The following is a 21,030-nucleotide window of genomic DNA, read 5'->3' as shown; positions in this document are numbered from 1 at the left end:
TTACACAACTGGTTGGGGTCCGGTTACACAACTGGTCGGGCTTCGGTTACACAACTGGTCGGGCTCCGGTTACAAAACTGGTCGGGCTCCGGGGGTGTCACTGGGGCTTCGGGTTGTGCATGATCGGGCTTTGATTCGTGCATGGTTGTGATCCAGAGGTTGTTTGGTTCGTTCATGCTAGGTTTGCGGTTACACAACTGGTCGGGGTCCGGTTACACAACTAGTGGGGCTTCGGTTACACAACTGGTCGGGCTCCGGTTAAATAACTGGTCGGGCTCCGGTTACACAACTGGTCGGGCTCCGGTTATCTTAACTGGTCGGGCTCCGGGGGTGTCGCTGGGGCTTAGGGTTGTGCATGATCGGGCTTCGGTTCATGCATGGTTGTGCTCCAGGGGTTGTGTGTTAGTGCCTTATGTTTCTTTGCTAGATCATCAGGTTGTTTCTTGACTATGACTAGGTGCATGTTTATTTTCTAGGGCTTCATTGTTGTATTTTTGCAAGAGTTCCAGGTTTCTTTTTTTGTATAGGGCTCAATTAATTGTTTGCTTTGGCTCCAAAGTTAGTTCTTAAGGCAAGGGGTGGGGGGGGGGGAGGGGTTGTTAGGGCTAAGGAAGGGTTTGCTTGGTAGACCTAGGGAGGGAGTTTGGTTAGGCTCTGGGGCTGTTTGTTTGGCATGGTGTGGGTTTGATGAGTTGTTTGCATGCTAGGCTTACGGTTACACAACTGGTTGGGGTCCGGTTACACAACTGGTCGGGCTTCGGTTACACAACTGGTCGGGCTCCGGTTACAAAACTGGTCGGGCTCCGGGGGTGTCACTGGGGCTTCGGGTTGTGCATGATCGGGCTTTGATTCGTGCATGGTTGTGATCCAGAGGTTGTTTGGTTCGTTCATGCTAGGTTTGCGGTTACACAACTGGTCGGGGTCCGGTTACACAACTAGTGGGGCTTCGGTTACACAACTGGTCGGGCTCCGGTTAAATAACTGGTCGGGCTCCGGTTACACAACTGGTCGGGCTCCGGTTATCTTAACTGGTCGGGCTCCGGGGGTGTCGCTGGGGCTTAGGGTTGTGCATGATCGGGCTTCGGTTCATGCATGGTTGTGCTCCAGGGGTTGTGTGTTAGTGCCTTATGTTTCTTTGCTAGATCATCAGGTTGTTTCTTGACTATGACTAGGTGCATGTTTATTTTCTAGGGCTTCATTGTTGTATTTTTGCAAGAGTTCCGGGTTTCTATTTTTTGTATAGGGCTCAATTAATTGTTTGCTTTGGCTCCAAAGTTAGTTCTTAAGGAAGGGTGGGGGGGCAGGTTGTTAGGTAGGGCTAAGGAAGGGTTTGTTTGGTAGACCTAGGGAGGGAGTTTGATTAGGCTCTGGGGCTGTTTGTTTGACATGGTGTGGGTTTGATGAGTTGTTTGCATGCTAGGCTTGCGGTTACACAACTGGTTGGGGTTCGGTTACACAACTAACGGGGCTTCGGTTACACAACTGGTCGGGCTCCGGTTAAATAACTGGTCGGGCTCCGGTTACACAACTGGTCGGGCTCCGGTTATCATAACTGGTCGGGCTCCGGGGGTGTCTCTGGGGCTTAGGGTTGTGCATGATCGGGCTTCGGTTCGTGCATGGTTGTGCTCCAGGGGTTGTGTTAGTGCCTTATGTTTCTTTGCTAGATCATCAGGTTGTTTCTAGACTATGACTAATTGCATGTTTGTTTTCTAGGGCTTCATTGTTGTATTTTTGCAAGAGTTCCAGGTTTCTATTTTTTGTATAGGGCTCAATTAATTGCTTGCTTTGGCTCCAAAGTTAGTTCTTAAGGAAGGGTGGGGGGGCAGGTTGTTAGGTAGGGCTAAGGAAGGGTTTGTTTGGTAGACCTAGGGAGGGAGTTTGGTTAGGCTCTGGGGCTGTTTGTTTGGCATGGTGTGGGTTTGATGAGTTGTTTGCATGCTAGGCTTGCGGGTACACAACTGGTTGGGATCCGATTACACAACTGGTTGGGATCCGATTATACAACTGGTTGGGATCCGATTACACAACTGGTCGCGCTCCGGGGGTGTCACTGGGGCTTCGGTTCGTGCATGGTTGTGCTTCAGAGGTTGTTTGTTCGGTTCGTTCATGCTAGGCTTAAGTTTACACTAATATATATATATATATATATATATATATATATATATATATATATATATATATATATATATATATATATATAGATAGATAGATAGATAGATAGATAGATAGATAGATAGATAGATAGATAGATATAAAATATGCAGAAATAATAAAATAGTATTAATAAAACAATTAACATCGCATAATGTACTCTATATATATAAATATATATTACCTTGAAACCCGTATCAGTCACATAACAAAAAATTGGGCTACTCTTAGTACAAAATCGCTACTTTTAGAGCATCAGTTCGCTACTTTGAGCGATTTGGATGTGGCAACACTGCGTGTGTCATCAGTGGCCCGAGATGTAAACAAAGAGGAGGGGAGGATGGGGCCTCTAGTCTACATTTGCCTCTGTTCCCTCTCTACGGTCTCCTCTATTGACATTACTGGCGGTAAGGGGGCAGATGTAGATACTCAAGATGACGTATTTATTAAATAATTTTGGATTGAGATTGATTGGGACCGAATTAGAGGCATTCTCAAGTTGATGTTGGGCCATTGACCCGGGGTACGTCAATGTCAAGGTCTTATCTAATTGTTAATAGTGGATGCATAGTTGGGAAAGGTTTGGGTAGGATAGGTTGTGTGAGGTTTGGGTATGGTAGGTTGTCTTGTGTTAGGTAGATTTTATATTATCTCGGGAAGTATCATGCGTTCGAGTGACCTGAATCACACTGGCCTACGAGGCTCCAACGTGAAATTATAATTGTAATTGGTAATTCAAAGTTTTGTGATTTTGTGCTTGCAAAAAAATTATTCAGAGAGTTGCCACTTAAATTTTTTATGAACATTAGTGCCAAAATTTAATAAAAAAGTGGTCCTTTTAAACAAGTGGTTCAGTTTGGGGCCCCTATTTGTAGCTTGTCTTAAACTCTCTAATTATATATTAATATTAAATCAATACAATTTTGGGTCCTGAATGGGTTTAAGGTTTCTAGCAGTATTTCATTGAAAATAATTGAACTATCACATGTCCCTCGGTCCAGATTAGGTTTGTGTGACCCAAACTCAAATAAAAAAATCCCAAGTCTGTTAGTTATGTTTTGTGAATAAAATTATCAACAAATCAGTGTTTCTGGGAAGCCTTCTTCCATGAAGATACTGTAAATACTTTATCATATAGGTATCCAGTAAATGACACAGGCACTAGTCATACTAAAGCATAAAATATGACAAAATAATATAAAATATATTTTGTCAGTCCTAGCTAATATCATGTTGGACTCATTTGCACCCATTTAATTTCTTGTGTAAACATTGAAATTTTCTAGATGTGTTTTTTATGTAATTATATTATTCCATTGCAGGCTTCTTCAAACCTCGACCATACCATCCCGATCTTCGCTACTATGAATTTATCGATTCTTCTGCATTCAAGCACCACATTGTCAAGAGGGGAACAAAAGAGAGTACTCACCGTTTTAATAAGATCAAAGAAGTACAGTTCAGTGCTTTAGGACGGTAAGAAATTGCTGATTTGCATGACTATGACAGTGTTTATTTTATTTGATTAGCTCTTCTCTGGCATTACAACTTTTTACTGATACCACAGGATTAGAAAGATGATTTGTACTGATTAACGAGGATGTTAAGTATAATAGATATGACTGGGGACTTATGATTTCCTAAATATTATACAGTATAGCTCTGATCTCTTAAAGATGCAAAATAATATTGTTATGGTTGAATTTGCATAATTAATTTTTCCTATATGTACTGTAAAGTACAATTCAATATTGTCCCTTGAAAGTGTGAAGGAATCTAATAAGACTTGTTCTGATGAACTACCCTATACACACACTTATGAAGTTGTTGTAGTTATTACAGACCATCATCATGTTTTATACAATTCTGTATTATACGTCACTGTACTGTATATATAACAAAATATTTACTAAACAAAATTCAGTATTATATCAAAGTATGTTGTACTAGACAGGTATAGAATTTGTATATTAGCCACCCAAGCATTATTCATATTGATACCCAAACACTGTACAGTGTTTAGCCAGTACATTGTGGCGGTAATGTATACAACTTCAAATCGATTAAAACCTAAACAGACAATTTAACTGCTGTTGTGGCGCTACTGTATTAGATGCCATAAAAGATAGCATATGCAGTCAGGTAGTTTTATTTATAGTGGGTGCAAAATAGAGCTACTGTACTACATTCTACAATAAAAATTGAATGGCTGATTTAAACAGTTTCTGAGCTACACCATATTGCCACTCCAGACGGTAAATCCTAGTGATTGTCTACAGTGTCAGGTTTCACAACCTAGTCAGGCAAGACGCATACAGCACTGATGCTACAAGATCATAGGGTATAATTAGTGTACCAGTCACTCCAAGCAAAATGGAACTTCAATACCAAAGCTGTAGCATAAAAGAAAACACTGAATCTCATAAATTGATTAACTTTGCATGTGTAAATATAGATACCTTAAACAAAACAAAATTTAATATGTCAGGTCAAGGAAAATTGCCAGTCCCTGAATTACATAAAAACTATTATGTGGGATTAAGATAGGACAGGATGCCTATATATTTGATAATCTTAATCACAAGATCAACTGATCTCACTCACAAATTGACCTTTATGGTTTGTATTAATTATTTTCCCGATATTGTTAATCAGTGGCTTGGCACTGGTTTGTAGTGTAGAGGAATACTGCAACACATTTAAAGATATTATGAAGTAGGGTGATAAAAAAATATACATACAGCACTGTATTTATTTTGGTGAAGTTCATATGAAAATGGTGATATTACTGTACCTGGCGAACTATTGGCACCAATGTCGTAGATTTTTTTAACCTAGCTGAATTTTTTACCAACATAGTTTGGTTAATATCTGATAAATGTCTTTCTAATAAACTATTAAACATAATGTATTTTCTAGGCAGCTACTCGATGGCTTCCCACGCTTAGTGCATTGACATTTCCAGGACACTAGTTTCAAGGGGCATTAGGTGCCTTTTTTTTCTTTTTTACCCATGAGGGCAAGTATCTTTTCAATTTCTGTTCTGACTATTCAAAGTTGTGGGGAGCGTATAGAGGTCAGAGATTGATCATGCAACTGAGGCACACAGCCTGCTATAACACACATGCCTTGCAAAAGCTAAATTTCTCTCTGAAAGATATGCTTGTAAACAACCAGGTGTCCCAAGCATGGTAGGGTGGAGAGGAGTCCATTAGTCAACTTTATTTTGTTGGTTAGAGACCAATCATCTTTACATCCAAGTAACCTAGGTTATTTTTTGCCCAATTCAGTATTTCTTATGTTTGGGATCCATCCTGATGCGTGCTTTGTATGGTTGCCAGGTTCATACTCTCCAGATTCCACATTGACTTTGTTTCTGGGTTTCATTCCCTGGCCTGGCATAGTGTGATGACCAATGATAATAATGTGTTGCATTCTTATGCAGATCCTTGTAATTATTTATGGGCTTCTCAAGGCTCCTGTTGAACTTAATGTCTTCAATATCCTATTTTAAGGCTCAAGTTTTGCAACTCTTCTTGCAGACTGTCTAGGAAACCTCAGGCTTATACTTGGGCTCATAATCTGAGGAATTTTAGCCTACAGGGTGTTCTTTGCAGAACAGTCTTCTGAAAAGATTTGATTATGCAGGTTCTGGAGATTAAAAAGTGACATTTGTTCATTGCTTCCTGCATAAGGGTACATTGACTGAGGCCTTAGACCAATTGGTCATTGCTGCAGGAATGGGCTGTTGTGAACACTAGGCACTCGGATATAGTTTGTATCATTGTGCAATGGCATTGAATGCTGAGCCTACAGCTGCGGGGATCTTCACTTTAGCATTAGTAAGCTCCTACATCAAAATTTCTTTTAGGTGACATTGTCATGTGAGGCATATCTTTGACAGCAGTATCATTGCAATTCTGTGAGTAGTCCCATTTTGAACAAAGTTTAGCTGCTGCTGCTGCTTGCTAGCCCTTTCTTTTCTTTATCTATTCCATTGCTTCCTTTGGGTCAGAATGTATGATGTCGCTGGCGCCGGGCCTGCCTTGTAGTGGTGCTGTCACAAGACGGGGAATAGGGTACTAAGCAGGTATTTTCATTGCTAGTTAGGGTTGTTTAGGCTTTCGAAGTCATGTGCATAATACCGCTGGAATATATTTGCCCTGGACTTATGAACATAATCTGCTAAATATCCAATGTCCTGCCAAGGTTATTATATTCAGTGGTGACTCCCATCTTCTTTGCATGGTCCTGTAAGGGTGCTTTAGGGTATAGTGTACTTTCATGTGGCCTTGTAGCATTGTTGCTGTGTGTGTGTGTTCCTGCCCGACTGCCATGAACCCAAAATGCCAGAGGATTGCTATACCGTTACGAGTAGCAGCTGACATTCACATGGTAAGGGACTTTTCTCAAACTCAAAGCATGCTATTTATTAATTTTTATTACATATTTCAGAGACTTTCGGTTAATTTTAAATCCTCGGAAAGGACTGCTTCATCCTCAGTTCAAAGCTTATGCAGTTGATGGTGCTGGAAATGAACAGATTATTCATGTTGGTAAGTGCTGTTAATTTTTATTAAATTTATAGGGTGCACCTTAGGACTGTGTTGCGGTGGGGGTTTTATTGGATCCCAAGTTTGATTAAGTGCTCAGGGGCATTGTTAGTTAATAACTTGATTTAAGCTATATTATATAATGCTGCCTTCCCTTTCCCTTTCTACTTATCATTAGAACCTCGACTGGCTAAATAATATCCAGCTAAACAGGGAAGCAGAGCTTTCCTGTCTTAGTGTGTAATAGGGAGCCCAGAGCCCTTGAAAGAGTAGACTTATAAACACCTCATTTCAGGCTCTGCACCATAAGTGGACATCTCTTCCCTTGCTAGTGAACAAGGGAAAAGGCACATTATAGTTGGGTGTTATAGGAAATCTAATTCAAAGTAGACTGTTTACAATTCTTGAGTAAAGCTTTGAATCTTAAATCTTGTTGCAAGCCTTGTGGCTCTACATAAGTAGAGGAACCTATCAGTGGTTCAGTCTGTTGCTTTTTAGATACAATGTAGATATTAAATAGATTACTGGCATTTTAGCATTCTAACACAGGTCTAGATAGAACCTGGCCTCAAGCTGGGCTCGGGGAATAGAAGAACTCCCGAAACCCTCTCCAGGTATGCTCCAGGTACCTGTACACTCCAGATAGATCAAGCACTTGATGACTAATTTTAAGTTTGTATAAATGTTTATTGTAATATTATTGTTTTATAGATGTACATGTTAGAATTTTGTGCATGCTGTCTGTGGCATAAAGTAATTGGACAATGAATCTCTCTTCAGTAATTTTTCTTCTACAGAATTTTGCTGTAGAATTTGGCATTAATTGTGTTAATGTAAAATTTAAAAAACAAAGAAGGCTTGATGAGATGGTAGAAAAATTGATTGGAAGTATAATAGTAAGCATTTGTAGATGTATTGTGCCAATTATTTTTATTTACTATTAACTGCTATTCTTAATGTTATTTTACTAATCCTTCATTGTTACACATCATGAAAACTTGTCTGATAGTGTAACAAATTGTTACAGATAATGAAAACTTCTATGAAGGTCGGGTGTTTGGGGAGAAAATATCTGAGGTTTCAGCACACTTAGAAGATGGCATTATGACAGCCACGATACACACCCCAGAAGATACATACCATGTAGAGGTAATGTGGTTTTTTTATTAATGATATTCTGAATACTATATAGTAAATCCATTTTGTAAAGATAACCTTTGTCATTTTAAACATGGAGTAATATTTATTGTATTGGCAGCCATCGTGGAGGCATGCACCAGACACCAGTGAGGACTCTATGATTGTGTATCGTGGATCAGATGTAAAGTATAGCTGGGAAGACAAACGTCCAATGTGTGATTACGTCAAGGAGGGTAATGAAACTACAGGTAGATATGCACCAATAATGTAACTTAGTTTTATCTCTCGTATCTAAGAAATTAGGACTGTTTGTCTCTTTGGATCACAGTAGCTCATAAAATGTGTGTTATGTGCAGCAATGTAATATTGGAACATCAGTAGAAAATACAAAATTCCATTTGGCAATATTTAACATTATAATTATTATTGATAATTTAAATTAAATTGCAAAAACTCATCCTTGAATATAGAGTAACTTGGAAATATGGCATAGAATAAATATGAAAAGCACCTTTGTGAACATTTGGTTGTTCTCGTTTCCTTTTGCTTTTTACCTTTCTCGTGTTTGCAGCATGATTGTATGTGTATTGGTGGTGGCTGGGAGGATACTAAGTTGCTTTTCATTTTTATCCCGAGTTATAGCATCACTATAACCTTTTTAAATGAAAGTTTTTTTGTGCTTGGTAGCTCTCCAGTAACACTGCAGTGCATAACTAGCCTCATCTTGACTAGTATAAAAATACATAAGCAGTGTTCATTAAAATCAGAAGTAATATCTGCAAAGCAACAAAGGACTATATAGAGAAAGTGTTTTAGCTGACAACTAAAGAAGTGTATTAATGTATTAAAAGTGTAAAACAAAAGTGGTAATACTTTCAACAATAGTAGTAGTCGTAATAGTAATAGTAAACTTTTACAATAGCTAGATCAACTTTATCTTTGTAAACTGTCTGATCTAATTCATCAAAATTTATCCCACGGATTATTTTCCTCTCAAATTATTTTCCACCAGAACACACTCAGCAATAATACTGTATCTAAAACCTGTACATTCTTCTGTTAAATTTTGGTAATCCTGTTAGTGTAAACACCAAACACTTCTGCCAGTCTCACTTTTCCTCACCCTAGAGCACTTTTCCACATTGTCTTTGTCTCTGTCTGTCTGTCTCTCTTTCGCAGAGGTAAAGATCACTGTATCCAGTGTTGGTAGCACTGGACCTTCCACAGAAAAGTCACACAGATTAATATATTGTATCATTTATAGTACAGAGCAGGTAGGCAACTGTAAAATAATTAGTTTTTTATCATATTTATTTTTGTGCAAAAATGAGTGCAAAAATGGAAAAAATCTATGGACAGGTAGTAGGCATCCATCAGTCTCGGGAGACTATGGAGTTGCCCTCTGGTCTGGAGTTGCCTCTCCAGGGTGCAAAGCCCTGGAAAGGGTTGTTCTCCAGGGTTGTTCTAATAGATAATATTATTAATAATAATATTATCATAGTAATAATTTCATACAAATATCATGGTTTTGGTGCCTATTATAGTTCCCTATATAGTTAGTTTTCAACTATAGTTCTAGTAGCAAAAAAATTTCTGATTTGTAAGATTTCCTTCAAAATGTGATCTTGATTTCTTTAGATTGCATTGTAATGTACTACCGCAGCATAGGCCTCTTGCTCTACTTCCTACTGTAATCTTAACTCATATCTTATTATTTTCCATTTTAAGTTCTTTTTACAGTGATCCAAATTAAGATTGGATTCCTTGAAGACAAATAGGTTTGATAGTATCCTAAATTCATTATTTTTATGAATTAAATAATTAACTTTAAAATATTTTATTACTGTAATATTATAATGTAATTATTGAAATTGGATGATTTTGTTTACAACTTTCAGAAAGTAATGATGAAGAGGACGAGTGGGTGGAAGGATACGAGCCGCCTGATGGTGTCTTGCTAGATACGCCTACTGATGACCTCCTCATGGGACCTAGGCGCAGAGTAAAGCGACAGCAGGCAGAAGCGTATAATTTCAATGGTGAAAAAACGCGTTGTCCATTGCTTTTAGTAGCTGACTATCGGTTCTTCAAGGAGATGGGAGGGTCTAACTACAAGACTACTGTGAATTATCTGGTTGGTATTTAATGATCATTTTCTAACCAGGATTTTGGAGGGAGCAATATTTTTTGTATGGCTTGTAGGGATTTTCAGATGCAATGCAAAGATAATTACTCCACTACGATTCATTATAATTGCACTACTTAGAATCTCTTAATGTACAAAGTTTACACAGTGAACTTTAAGTGGTAAGTCATGTGATCACTAGAATGCTTTAAGAATAAGTTAGAGATATAAATGTATATATGAATGAGTTTGGATGGATATAAATAGGAGCTGCCTTATTTGGGTCAATAGGCTTTCTGTAATTTTCTTTATTCTTGTTATGAAATTATTTGAATTTATAAATAAAAAATTAGAATCATTAAATTGATCATCTTGAGAAAGAGGCTGAAATTAAATTAAGTCTTTGCTATAATGTATGTTTCGCTGATATCATCATGAACAAAGAATAAATAGTGCCCAATATTTGTTCATACAGTGACTTATTACAGCATTTCAGCAAGACAGTAAAGTTTCAGATATTCCAGCTCAAAACTGACTTAAGTCACATGACCCAGCATTTTAAAGGATTGAGTATTGGATTTTTGAATAACTTAAATACCAATTTTTTATTTGTATAATTATATATATATAATAATATAATATATATATATAACATTGGAGGTTATTGTAGGTTACAGACCTACATTGGATTAGACAGCCTTGATCAGGGAATATTCAACATGGTAATGTTTATCTAAATGTTGTCTCCTGTTTTCTAAATATTAAAATACTATGATTATACTAAATAATTACAAGGTAACTTCCATTTTTTCCTACAGATCAGTCTTATTGATCGCGTTGACAAGATCTATGAGAACACAGTTTGGCGGGATGCGACGGATAATGGAGGTTTTTCAGGTATGGGGTTTGTAATCAAGAAGATTCTTGTGCACCAAGAGTGGACACCCATAGGCTCCAATCAGGTGCATTACAATATGGAGAGGAACTCTTGGGATGTACGTAACCTTCTTGAGGTAAGAAGTGGGTTATTTCCGCATTTTGAGTCTACTAAATGTAATGGAAAAGTTAATCTGTGTGTTATACTTCAACAATAATGTAACTTGCTATATATAGGGGTATTTAATAATGTTTAATTATAATTTTAATTTTGAAATTTCTTTAAAAAGTATGTTAAGATACAGTACACTAAATTTACATCTGACCATAAATGCACTGATGAGAAAAACAAAAGGGAAAAAGAATAGTTGTATACAGTATTGCAGTTAACTGTATGAGTTGAACGGGTGGAAGGTGAAAACTATTAAATATTGAAGAAATAGGTAAAGATAATATAAATTGGAAGTTAGATAGAAAAGGACACGTGAGATAACCAAAAAAATGAAGTTACTATAGAGTTAAGTAAATAAGTTAATAAGCTAGTTGATGAAAGAATAGTTCTAAATAAAGACAATAGAGAAAAAAATTAGATTTAATTATGTACAAAATGTGGATGTGAAAAGAACAAAAACTAAATGGCAATGAATAACTTCGTGGAATGTCAAGATAAAAAAAAATAATCATTTTTGGCCAGTCATAAATATTGCTACTGAAGATGTTGCTGATCTGGAACGATCTGCAGGAAATATGCTTTTGTTCCAACATTATTTATATGTAGCTGGTTCAAAAATGTCGACCTCTAACACTGATGGTGACATGCTCTTGGTGACGTGTCTGCCTTTCGTTAGTGCTGTCATGCTTTTCCTGCCAGTCTTCTCACTCCAGTGTGCTCTTCTTTCAGTATGAAGATAAGAAATCTTTTGTGTATAATTTTAAATGTGCAGATTATGAGAACTGTCAAGTCTATATTCTGGAGAATATAATCCAGTTGCTTCAAAAGTGTTACAACCGTTCAGATGGTTGACCGAGTCTAAATTATCTTTGAAGGTTTTGGTGTAATTATGACTTGCATACCTCTTCACCTTAGACATTTTGTAGTGCAGAACAGTATAGTAAAGTTATATACAGAGAGTTGCAGGGAAAGATAGGAAAGTGTGTGAAAACAGAATGAGGTGAAAAAACTTGACCCTGATGTATGGTTTCCCTTCTAAAGATAATGAAGTACTATGATGGTGGAAAATATCTTTTAAGAGTTACTGTAATATTATAAAATTATGAGATGAGCTATTTATTTATTTATTTATTTATTTATTTATTTATTTATTTATTTATATACAAGAAGGTACATTGGGTTTGTGAGAATACATCAGTTATGTTATGTTAGTTACAGTTATTATATATTGTACACCAAATGGAAGGAAGTGGTGAGAAAATTCCAAGTAATAATTTAAAATTCAAGGGGAAATTAGTGGTCATTATTAGGTTAAATAATATTAAATATGATAAAAGGTGGTGTTTAAATACTGTACTGTATATGTGGATTGACTGCATAAAATATGCATGCATCCTTAAAGAATAGACTAGATGCCGCATAATTAGACAGAAATAGTGCCCTGGTACAGGGACAAGGGCACAAATTATGAAGGAATTAGGCGAGGACATTGAGAGTGCAGAAAATGTGATAAACAATGTTTTAGAAAAGGTTGAAACGTACATTAGGCTTTTCTCATTAATAAATAATGAAGATGATGGTTCCATCATGCCATAATATTCATACATTTATTTTTTATATTTTCACATTTTGCAATTTCTACAAGACGGAACACAATCCTTTTTCCACATTACTGTATTCATTTTGAACTATGAATAGAGATCTGGACGTTATACTCGGCAGCTGTTTTTTTTTTTCTAATCTTTTCTGGAGTTATCTTGTATAATCTTGAGTTATCTTTCTATATTTCTTGAGTTATCTTGTATAATATTTTGAATTTTAATAATTTTTATCAATCTTACACTTCAATTACAGTAGTCAGTCCATGCTTAATCATAATGAGGAAAAGCTACCTGTGGCATTCATGGATTAAGGAAACTGGTACTACTTCCTCATGGAGATTTTACCTTTGGATCAATAGATTGTCATTCATATTGTGTTAAACACTGCTACTGGATGGAAATGCCAAAGGAATCTTGGCAGTATCCATTATACTGAACATGTGTAAATTTTTCTGTAAGTTGGAGAGGGGTGTAATTTCAGTATTGTATTATAGCTGAATTAAACGCTGTTTGTCCTGCATAGTTTTCCCACACTAATAGTTATACTCCCAATGTGTTTAATTTTTTCTTATAAGATAATGCACCTCTGCATCTCTTATATCTATTGTTTGACCAGTACTTCATGGAACACTCTTCTCTATGCCAATGCATTTTCAGAGCCACTAGACATGCTTCCTTACATCATGAGTTAACTCATGTTATGAGTAACATGAGTTACTTACTTAACTTGAGATTTACCTTGAGATGGTTTCGGGGCTTAGAAAATTACTTGGAACAATGCATATAAATTCTCTTACACTTGTTTCATTTTGATGGCTCTAGGCGTTTACTTCAAAAATTCATTTCTTTCTCCATTTTGGAATTAAATTTTTTTTTTAATAATGCAAAGAGCCACTTTATAAACCCCAGAATGAAAATATTTAATAAAATTGAAGTATCACCTTTTTTCTTGTCTGATTATTGCTGCTTTATAAGTGTAATTATTTTCAACAAAGCATCTGGAATCTTTAGAAATTTTTGGCTTATTGTTTCACATGAACAAATTTTATACTTTGTATACATATGCGGGTTAGTGTAGAGATAGTGTGCTTCAATCATTGCAGTTATTTTTGCTTCTGATAGTGTGTTTTTCATAAATGAAGCAGGGACTAGACTTTCTATGGTCTAATACTCAACTTGTTTGCATGAATTACTAACTTGGTTAAGGATGTGGAATATATTGTGAGATGGTTGCATGTTATATGGTTTATTCTTGAAAATTTAAAGTGGTGTTTAATAATGGTGAAACTAGTTTTAGCATGGAATATGGCATTTAAACACGCATATGTATAAATGAATGAAGTGCCACTGATATATGGGTGACATAAACTATATCTTAATTTGAGGGTAACTCGTTACGTTGAAATGTTCGATTTAACAGATTTGTTGTACATTATACATTGTGCTCCCAACTATAAGAAGCATATTTTTTTTACCATAAAAATTGTGGTACAATACTTCAGCCCCTTGCTTTTTGTGCCTAAATGAGGCTGAAGAATCAAATATAATGCTTGCATTTTTTAACGTTATAGTAAGATGGTGATCTTCTTAGTGAAAGCTTTAAAGTGTGAAAGGTTATTTGTATGTATTACTTATAAATCATGCTTGAAATTTTGTTTTGATGTATAGGGAATAGTTAGAGTGGTACTTTCAAACTTTACAAGGAATTCCCTGACAAGTGGTGGGATTTGGTGGAAAATATTACTGTATACTACTTTACACTTTTACTTTGTTTATTCCAATACCATTTATTTTCATAGATTTATAAAAGCTTTGAGATAAATTGAAGAAATTTAAATGTTTCTTTCCACCAAATTTGCATTGCTGCTTATTATTTCTCTCTGCTTAAAAATGTTGCCATTTCCTTTCTATCTTAAATGCAGTGTTGCCGTTCCCTCTCTTCTCAAGGTGTTTAGCCGTGAATACTCTCATAAGGATTACTGCTTGGCACATCTCTTCACCGACATTAAGTTTGAAGGGGGTATCCTGGGTCTAGCTTATGTAGGGTCCCCCCGCAGGAATTCCGTTGGGGGGATCTGCACACCAGGTGGGTTTTCTTGCACTTACAGTAATGTGAATGATCTTTATATTCTTAATGATATTTGCCATTGTTTAACAATCATATAATAAGCAAGGAAGCTGATCAAAACTTGATTTACTGACTTTTATGTACACTTTATTAATAATTACTGTAGTGCTAAACTCTTCTTTACTGGCCTCTGCTTCTATTAATAGCCTATCATATTTATTTATAACTGAAAGAATTTGAGCAGCTTATTGCATTTTTTTTTTACATAGTTTTGTACTAATGCATAAAATTTGTATTACATGCTATTAATAAAGCTGTGCCGTAGTACAATTTTGTTCATAAGTAGCATCTAACATTGGCATGATATAAAACAACTTCCTCTTTTGTTCTTTATAGCTTTGATAAAAACAATCATATTCTGACATTTTACAAAACCCTGACCTTGATATTAACGACATTGTGACCAAAAACATTGTACAGTATTTCTAGTTATGAGCCAGACAAAGCAATTTTAATGATAAATTTTTGCCAGGTATTAAGTGATGTATAAATAAATTCATTATCAGATATATACTGTATTTGGTAAACATCACAAGTTATCAAGGTATGAATTTTCCATTTAAACGATTAAATTAAGAAAAGTTAGTTGATCTTAATTTCTCACTAATCTTTGCCAAAATTATTTTAGGTTCTGTTCTGTATAGTGTACAGTACTGTTGGGTAATGCCGACAGTCGTCAGCATCTGGCAAAAAAATTAATATAAAATTATCATCTAACGTAACATGGTATAAAACTAAACCAATAAAATATCAAACCCTTTTAGCTTATATGTGCAAATATGAAAAATGACTAAAGAAAAAACAGGTTTAAAAATGTTAAACATATTAGGTTAGAGAAAACTGGGTGACCAAAATTTTTATCAAGCTACTTGAGGGATTAAGGAAGTAACTACCGTGTGGAATCTGGACAACCTATACGTTGAATGATGGATAGTTCCTGGTTGCTGCTATCTAGCCTTAGTGATATATATGGAATATTATGTTCTTGAACCTTAAATAAGAGTCTTTAAAACATCTTTAAAAGATGTTTTAATGTTCATCTATAGTAAGAAGCAGTATAGTTACCTAGTGTTAACATGTTACTCGACACTTGATTATAATGTTTATGAAATTATAATCCAGTGTTAACAGATGACCTGACACTTGATTACAATAAATATGAATATTAAAACATATGTTTAACAGTAACCTGTACTATAAAGAAAGAGGGGTATAATATAGATATAATATACTTATACAGTACTTGTAAAACATTTACAAGGGATTATATAACTACAGTACCAATGGCAGAAATATGAATCTCTTCAATTGGCCTGAAACTTCAGGTTACTGATATACAGTACTGTGCTGTAATTTGGTTAATATCTCAATAGGTATTGCATCTAAAGACTTGATTGTAATGCTGTTTTATAGATACAGAACAGTACATTTATCTTTAAATGTATACTATAGGATTTCCAAAAGAAACTTTAAGTTTATTTTGTTTTTCCCCTTAGAAACCAAAGAGTGGTTGAGGTTCTACAACTTTACCCTTTTCTCTAGGTGTGAACTAAATATAAGATATAAAACTTTTGTATGCAATAACTCAATTACGTCATTAGAGCACTTAACAAACCAATATTATTGAGAAGTCTAGGAGATTTAATAATTTTCAGTAAAGTGTAATGCTACTATCTTCATATTATGAGTCAAAATCAAATCAAACATTACTTGAATACTTCAACTCTACCAAGATTACACACGTCGACTTCTTCTGTAAGATTTGGTCGTTAATGTATTCCAGGACCTTAATAGTTCTGCCCAAGTCTTACATGACCAACCATTTCCTTCTTTTTGTTCTACTGTACAGTACTATTAACATATTTTTACCTTATATCATTTTAATATCTGGATTTTTGAGCATATTGCTTTTAGTGACTTTTTTGTTCTATATATTTTCAGATTTTTGTCCTCTGCTCACAAATGAGCTCGAGCTCCCTTGATAATGTATAATTCATTCTTATGTTTCACTGTTCTTGAGCAACTTATAGCTTTCCATCCCTAACAGATGACTTAAAAGTTTCCTTCAGATGTCATTTATGTTTCACACTTGGCATCCTACGCTATCTCACCAGGCTGCTCGCTGAGCTAAATTTGTGCCAATTTGGTAGGAACAATAACATGCAGTCAGGTGCAGTGACATTCTGGTATCAGCACCATAAGGAACTTTTTAAGTGGTCCCTGGAGGGTCATAATGGTACAAAGGAGGATTGGAGGATATCACTAGTTAGGGATCATTAGAAAGGTAAAGTCAAATCAAACTATCAAATTTAAGACTCAAACTACAACCCATTCTTAGATTTTTTTTTATATATGCCTATTTAATGAAGTTTTGATTGTGTTACCTTTTAAGAAAAACTGTCTTTAATTAAACAACAATGACATTCCAAAAAATAAGTCGCGTTTATTTATTATTGATAACTAAGTTATTTTCTGCAAACTTATGACATGTAAATATTTGACAGTACAGTATAATACATTAATGCAACTTATCTTCAGAATATTTTAAGAATGGTCACACTCTCTACCTGAATTCGGGCCTCAGCTCATCGAGAAATCATTATGGTCAGCGGGTGATCACACGAGAAGCTGATTTAGTAACAGCTCACGAGTTTGGTCATAACTGGGGCTCGGAACATGACCCTGACAGGCCAGAGTGCAGTCCAAGTGCTAGCCAAGGGGGATCCTATCTCATGTATACCTACTCTGTGTCTGGATATGATATCAATAATAAGGTATAGTACTCTATTTTATTTACAACTGTTTCTTTTGAAAATGTCTTCAAATAATAGAATGTACAGTATTACCACAATATGTCAGTAATAAAAGGCATCATATGTGCCAACTTTTCATTTTGCTATGCTGTAGTTTAATTGGCTTTGTTCTCAACTTGTTCTCAACAAAAATAAAGTATTATTTTCTGTAGCAAATAATGGGCAGCTGTATAAACAGTGCACAAGTTTACAAAGCCTCTCCTCATTCACATGAAAAAAAATACAGAATTAAATTGTTTATTTCTTTTCAGAGATTTTCTCCATGCAGTCTTCGAGCAATTCGCGCAGTATTAGTAGCCAAATCTTCTCGATGCTTTACTGAACCAGAAGAATCTTATTGTGGAAACCAAAGAGTAGAAGGACAGGAAGAATGTGATGCTGGATTGGTGGGCCAAGATGACATTGACATGTGCTGTGATAAACACTGTAAGCTTCGACCACAGGCTACCTGTAGTGATCGCAACTCTCCATGCTGCCAGAGCTGTCAGTTCATGAGTCACGGAGTGAAGTGTCGTGAGAAGCAGCCTGCCACTTGTGAAAATGAGTCTAGATGCCTGGGCACAAAGGCTGAATGCCCCAAAGCCAAGCCCATGGATGATGGCACACCATGCATTGAGAAAGGGCAATGTCATCAGGGCAACTGTCTGCCATATTGCGAGACACAAGACATGCAGAGCTGCATGTGTGACACAAGTAAGAAAATAATTATACAGTACTTTATTTTGATATTGACACGTGTGTATAGTATGTATGTGAAAGTAGTCCAGGTTTTCTGAATTTAGTTTGTCCTTGGAGGTACTGTAATAAAAAAAGATTGGAATTACTGTATGGAAATAATAATTTTAAATATTTACTAAGGAAAAGGAAGGCAATTGAGATATCAAAAGTAAGAATAGGAAATGTGTGAGTGGCTTAAGTAACCTTCTATCACTATATTGCTCTTCTTTTTGTGTATGGTTTAATGCCTTCCCACCACATGAAAGTTGGAAATGGGGTAATGGTGTTGGTGGTGAATGATGAGTGGCAAATACAATGAAGAGTTCATTGTGTATGTCCATGTAGGGACAATCTTCAATTGATTAAATTTTTTCCAGCATTATCTCCATTACCATTCTCCCTCTCTACTATCCCAGCCCATCCCTCCAAAACATGTACAACTCAAACACAATAAACAATCTTTGTTTCACTTTCAGTATCGCCAAGTTGCTCTTATTTATGGCATATTTCTGCCAGTTAAGATTTCCTTGGCTTTCTGGATGAGCTTGATGATGCTTAGGTTAAAGCTTAGTTAGCTAGTTTGTATGCTAGACAAGGTGGGTTATTTAAGGTTCAGTACTGTATATGTAAAACTTGAGGCAACTCGGTATACAATCTTCTAACCAAACTATCATAACCTAACTTAATTTGAACACAGTCCAGGGAAAGCTAAGCAATCAACCTGTCCACTCAAGTACAGTGTAATACACCTTATTTTCACATCAATTTCTCCAACAGATAAATAAAAGTGGGTACTTTATAAAAATAAGGAAACTGCAGAAGTTCTATTGTCCTATATGAGGCAGTTCCTATTTACAGTATATCCACCCAAACTCATTCACATGTCTCAACCTGATTTTAGTATTTTTCTTATATTAGGCTATGCAGTATATTTAAAATATTTGATTTGTGTATATTTTATAGGTCAAGGAAACCCCTTATGATGATTATTTATATCAGCACTGGATTTGTTTGTCCCCAGTTGATGATGCTTGTAAAAGATGCTGCCGCAAGACGCTAAATGACACCTGTTTTCCTGTGATGCCTGTTGATATTCTTCCTGACGGCACTCCTTGTATCCATGGCTTCTGCAACAAGGTAATGAATTAGGCAATGATAAATGGGAAAGTTTTAAAGAGTAATGAGTTTTAAAATGATGAGTTAATTTTTCGGCTGGGTAACTTTTGTATTTTCATGTTCAAAAAAATTATATTGTATATTTTTTAAGGATAGGTTAGATTTGCTTAGGGAATTCATTAGAAGCAAGTTAGTAATGAATTATAATAATAATAATAATAATAATAATAATAATATAATGAGAAAATCCACTTGGGCAGTGAGGTGGGCGTGAACCTGTGACTTTGGCATCGCCAAGCCACATACTCTACCACTAGACCACCGCTGACTTGTTAAAGTCATACAACCAGATTTCTATTAAAATCACAGGTAGTCTGGAAGCCCCTATTGAAGCCAGTCCAAGTTTTTATGTTTCTCTCATTGATGTATATCATGTTAATGTGATTTCTGTGTTTCGGAAGTTGGGACATAAGGTGTAGGACCACTCTGCCCTTCCACTCGAGTGCTTGTGGGTCTTACAAATCAAGAGGTGCAAGATGAACAAATCCACAAGGGCTGTGACGAGGATTCGAACCTCCGTCCAAGAACAAATATTTTTGTGGATAGTGATAGTTATTATTTCCTTCATGCATAAACGTCAAAACTTTTATTTACAGGGAAAATGTGAGAAGACAGTGCAAGATGTTGTGGAGCGCTTCTGGGATATTATTGAGGACATAAATATCAATACTGTTTTGATGTTCCTTCGTGACAACATTGTGGGGACAGTCATCATTGTTTCCGTCATAATTTGGGTGCCAGCTTCCTGCATATTTAGCTACGTTGACCGTCGACGTCAGGATGAATATCGCAAGTATGTACGCTGGTATTATAGCAATGAGCTTGTCCATCCTACAGATAGTGTACGTATTATTGACAGTAAACGGAGACGTGTACATGAGCCTGGTCGCGTACAGGAGGCATCTAATCGTGTATTAGACACAGGAGGGCGTTCACATGACCAAGGGACAAGAGCTCATGATACCCGAGACCCTCCCGAAGGGGCCGAGACGCGTCAGACTCTGAACACCTCACAGTGTCCTCCTGTTTCTCAGCACTATACTAGTGCCATGTAAACTAGATATATTTTTGTAACTATAAAGTGTATACCAGGTATTGTATTCTGTGTTTAGCTGTTCATAATTGTCTTAATAATTGTCTAATTATTCTGTTAAAAAAATTGCTTTTATTTTTTCTTTATTAGACCAGCAGTAGTTATTATTATTAATTATATTCATAGTAATTTTGGTATACTGATTATTTTCTCAAGTTCAAGTTTTTTTTATAGTATTGTTTCAAAAACAATAATTGCCTCATCTTATCACCTTAATATTTACTTTATTCACAATTTATTGCTAACTTTCATGATAATTTTAAAATTAACTTTTCTTTGGCGAGCTAATACATGCAGCTCATCAAAAGAACATATAAAAAATGCACAATGTATTTAAGATTTTAATGTAATTAAAATGAAAATGCAGTACGTTTATGCTTGATAAGTACAGCAGTATAAAAAATACAGCAATTTACAATTTTGTGCAACAGGTCGACCCTAACCCCCTTAAGTGTGGCTATCTTAAAAGTTTTTGCCTGGCCTAT

The 21,030-nt window shown here is 35.7% G+C and overlaps 1 protein-coding gene across 2 annotated transcripts in view; it reads left to right on the top strand.

Moving 5' to 3' along the window:
• Positions 1-2,441: 2,441 nt before the first annotated feature.
• LOC138349567 (ADAM 17-like protease) overlaps positions 2,442-21,030 on the top strand; it is a 30,216-nt gene continuing 11,627 nt past the window's right edge. The window contains exons 1-12 of one of the 2 annotated variants that reach the window (XM_069302630.1): positions 2,442-2,558; positions 3,474-3,627; positions 6,607-6,707; positions 7,732-7,853; positions 7,963-8,092; positions 9,743-9,978; positions 10,788-10,982; positions 14,566-14,704; positions 17,285-17,520; positions 17,811-18,252; positions 19,298-19,413; positions 20,049-20,245. In XM_069302630.1, coding sequence (XP_069158731.1) covers positions 2,492-2,558; positions 3,474-3,627; positions 6,607-6,707; positions 7,732-7,853; positions 7,963-8,092; positions 9,743-9,978; positions 10,788-10,982; positions 14,566-14,704; positions 17,285-17,520; positions 17,811-18,252; positions 19,298-19,413; positions 20,049-20,245 — 2,135 coding nt within the window. In that variant the 5' untranslated portion in view covers positions 2,442-2,491. Of the gene's footprint in view, positions 2,559-3,473; positions 3,628-6,606; positions 6,708-7,731; positions 7,854-7,962; positions 8,093-9,742; positions 9,979-10,787; positions 10,983-14,565; positions 14,705-17,284; positions 17,521-17,810; positions 18,253-19,297; positions 19,414-20,048; positions 21,001-21,030 lie in introns of those variants that run through there. The other variant, XM_069302629.1, reaches the window with a different exon arrangement.

Source organism: Procambarus clarkii, chromosome 48, assembly GCF_040958095.1.
Source record: "Procambarus clarkii isolate CNS0578487 chromosome 48, FALCON_Pclarkii_2.0, whole genome shotgun sequence".
Lineage (NCBI taxonomy): Eukaryota > Metazoa > Arthropoda > Malacostraca > Decapoda > Cambaridae > Procambarus > Procambarus clarkii.
Note: the sequence above shows the minus strand (reverse complement) of the source record. Positions and strands in the feature narration are given on the sequence as shown.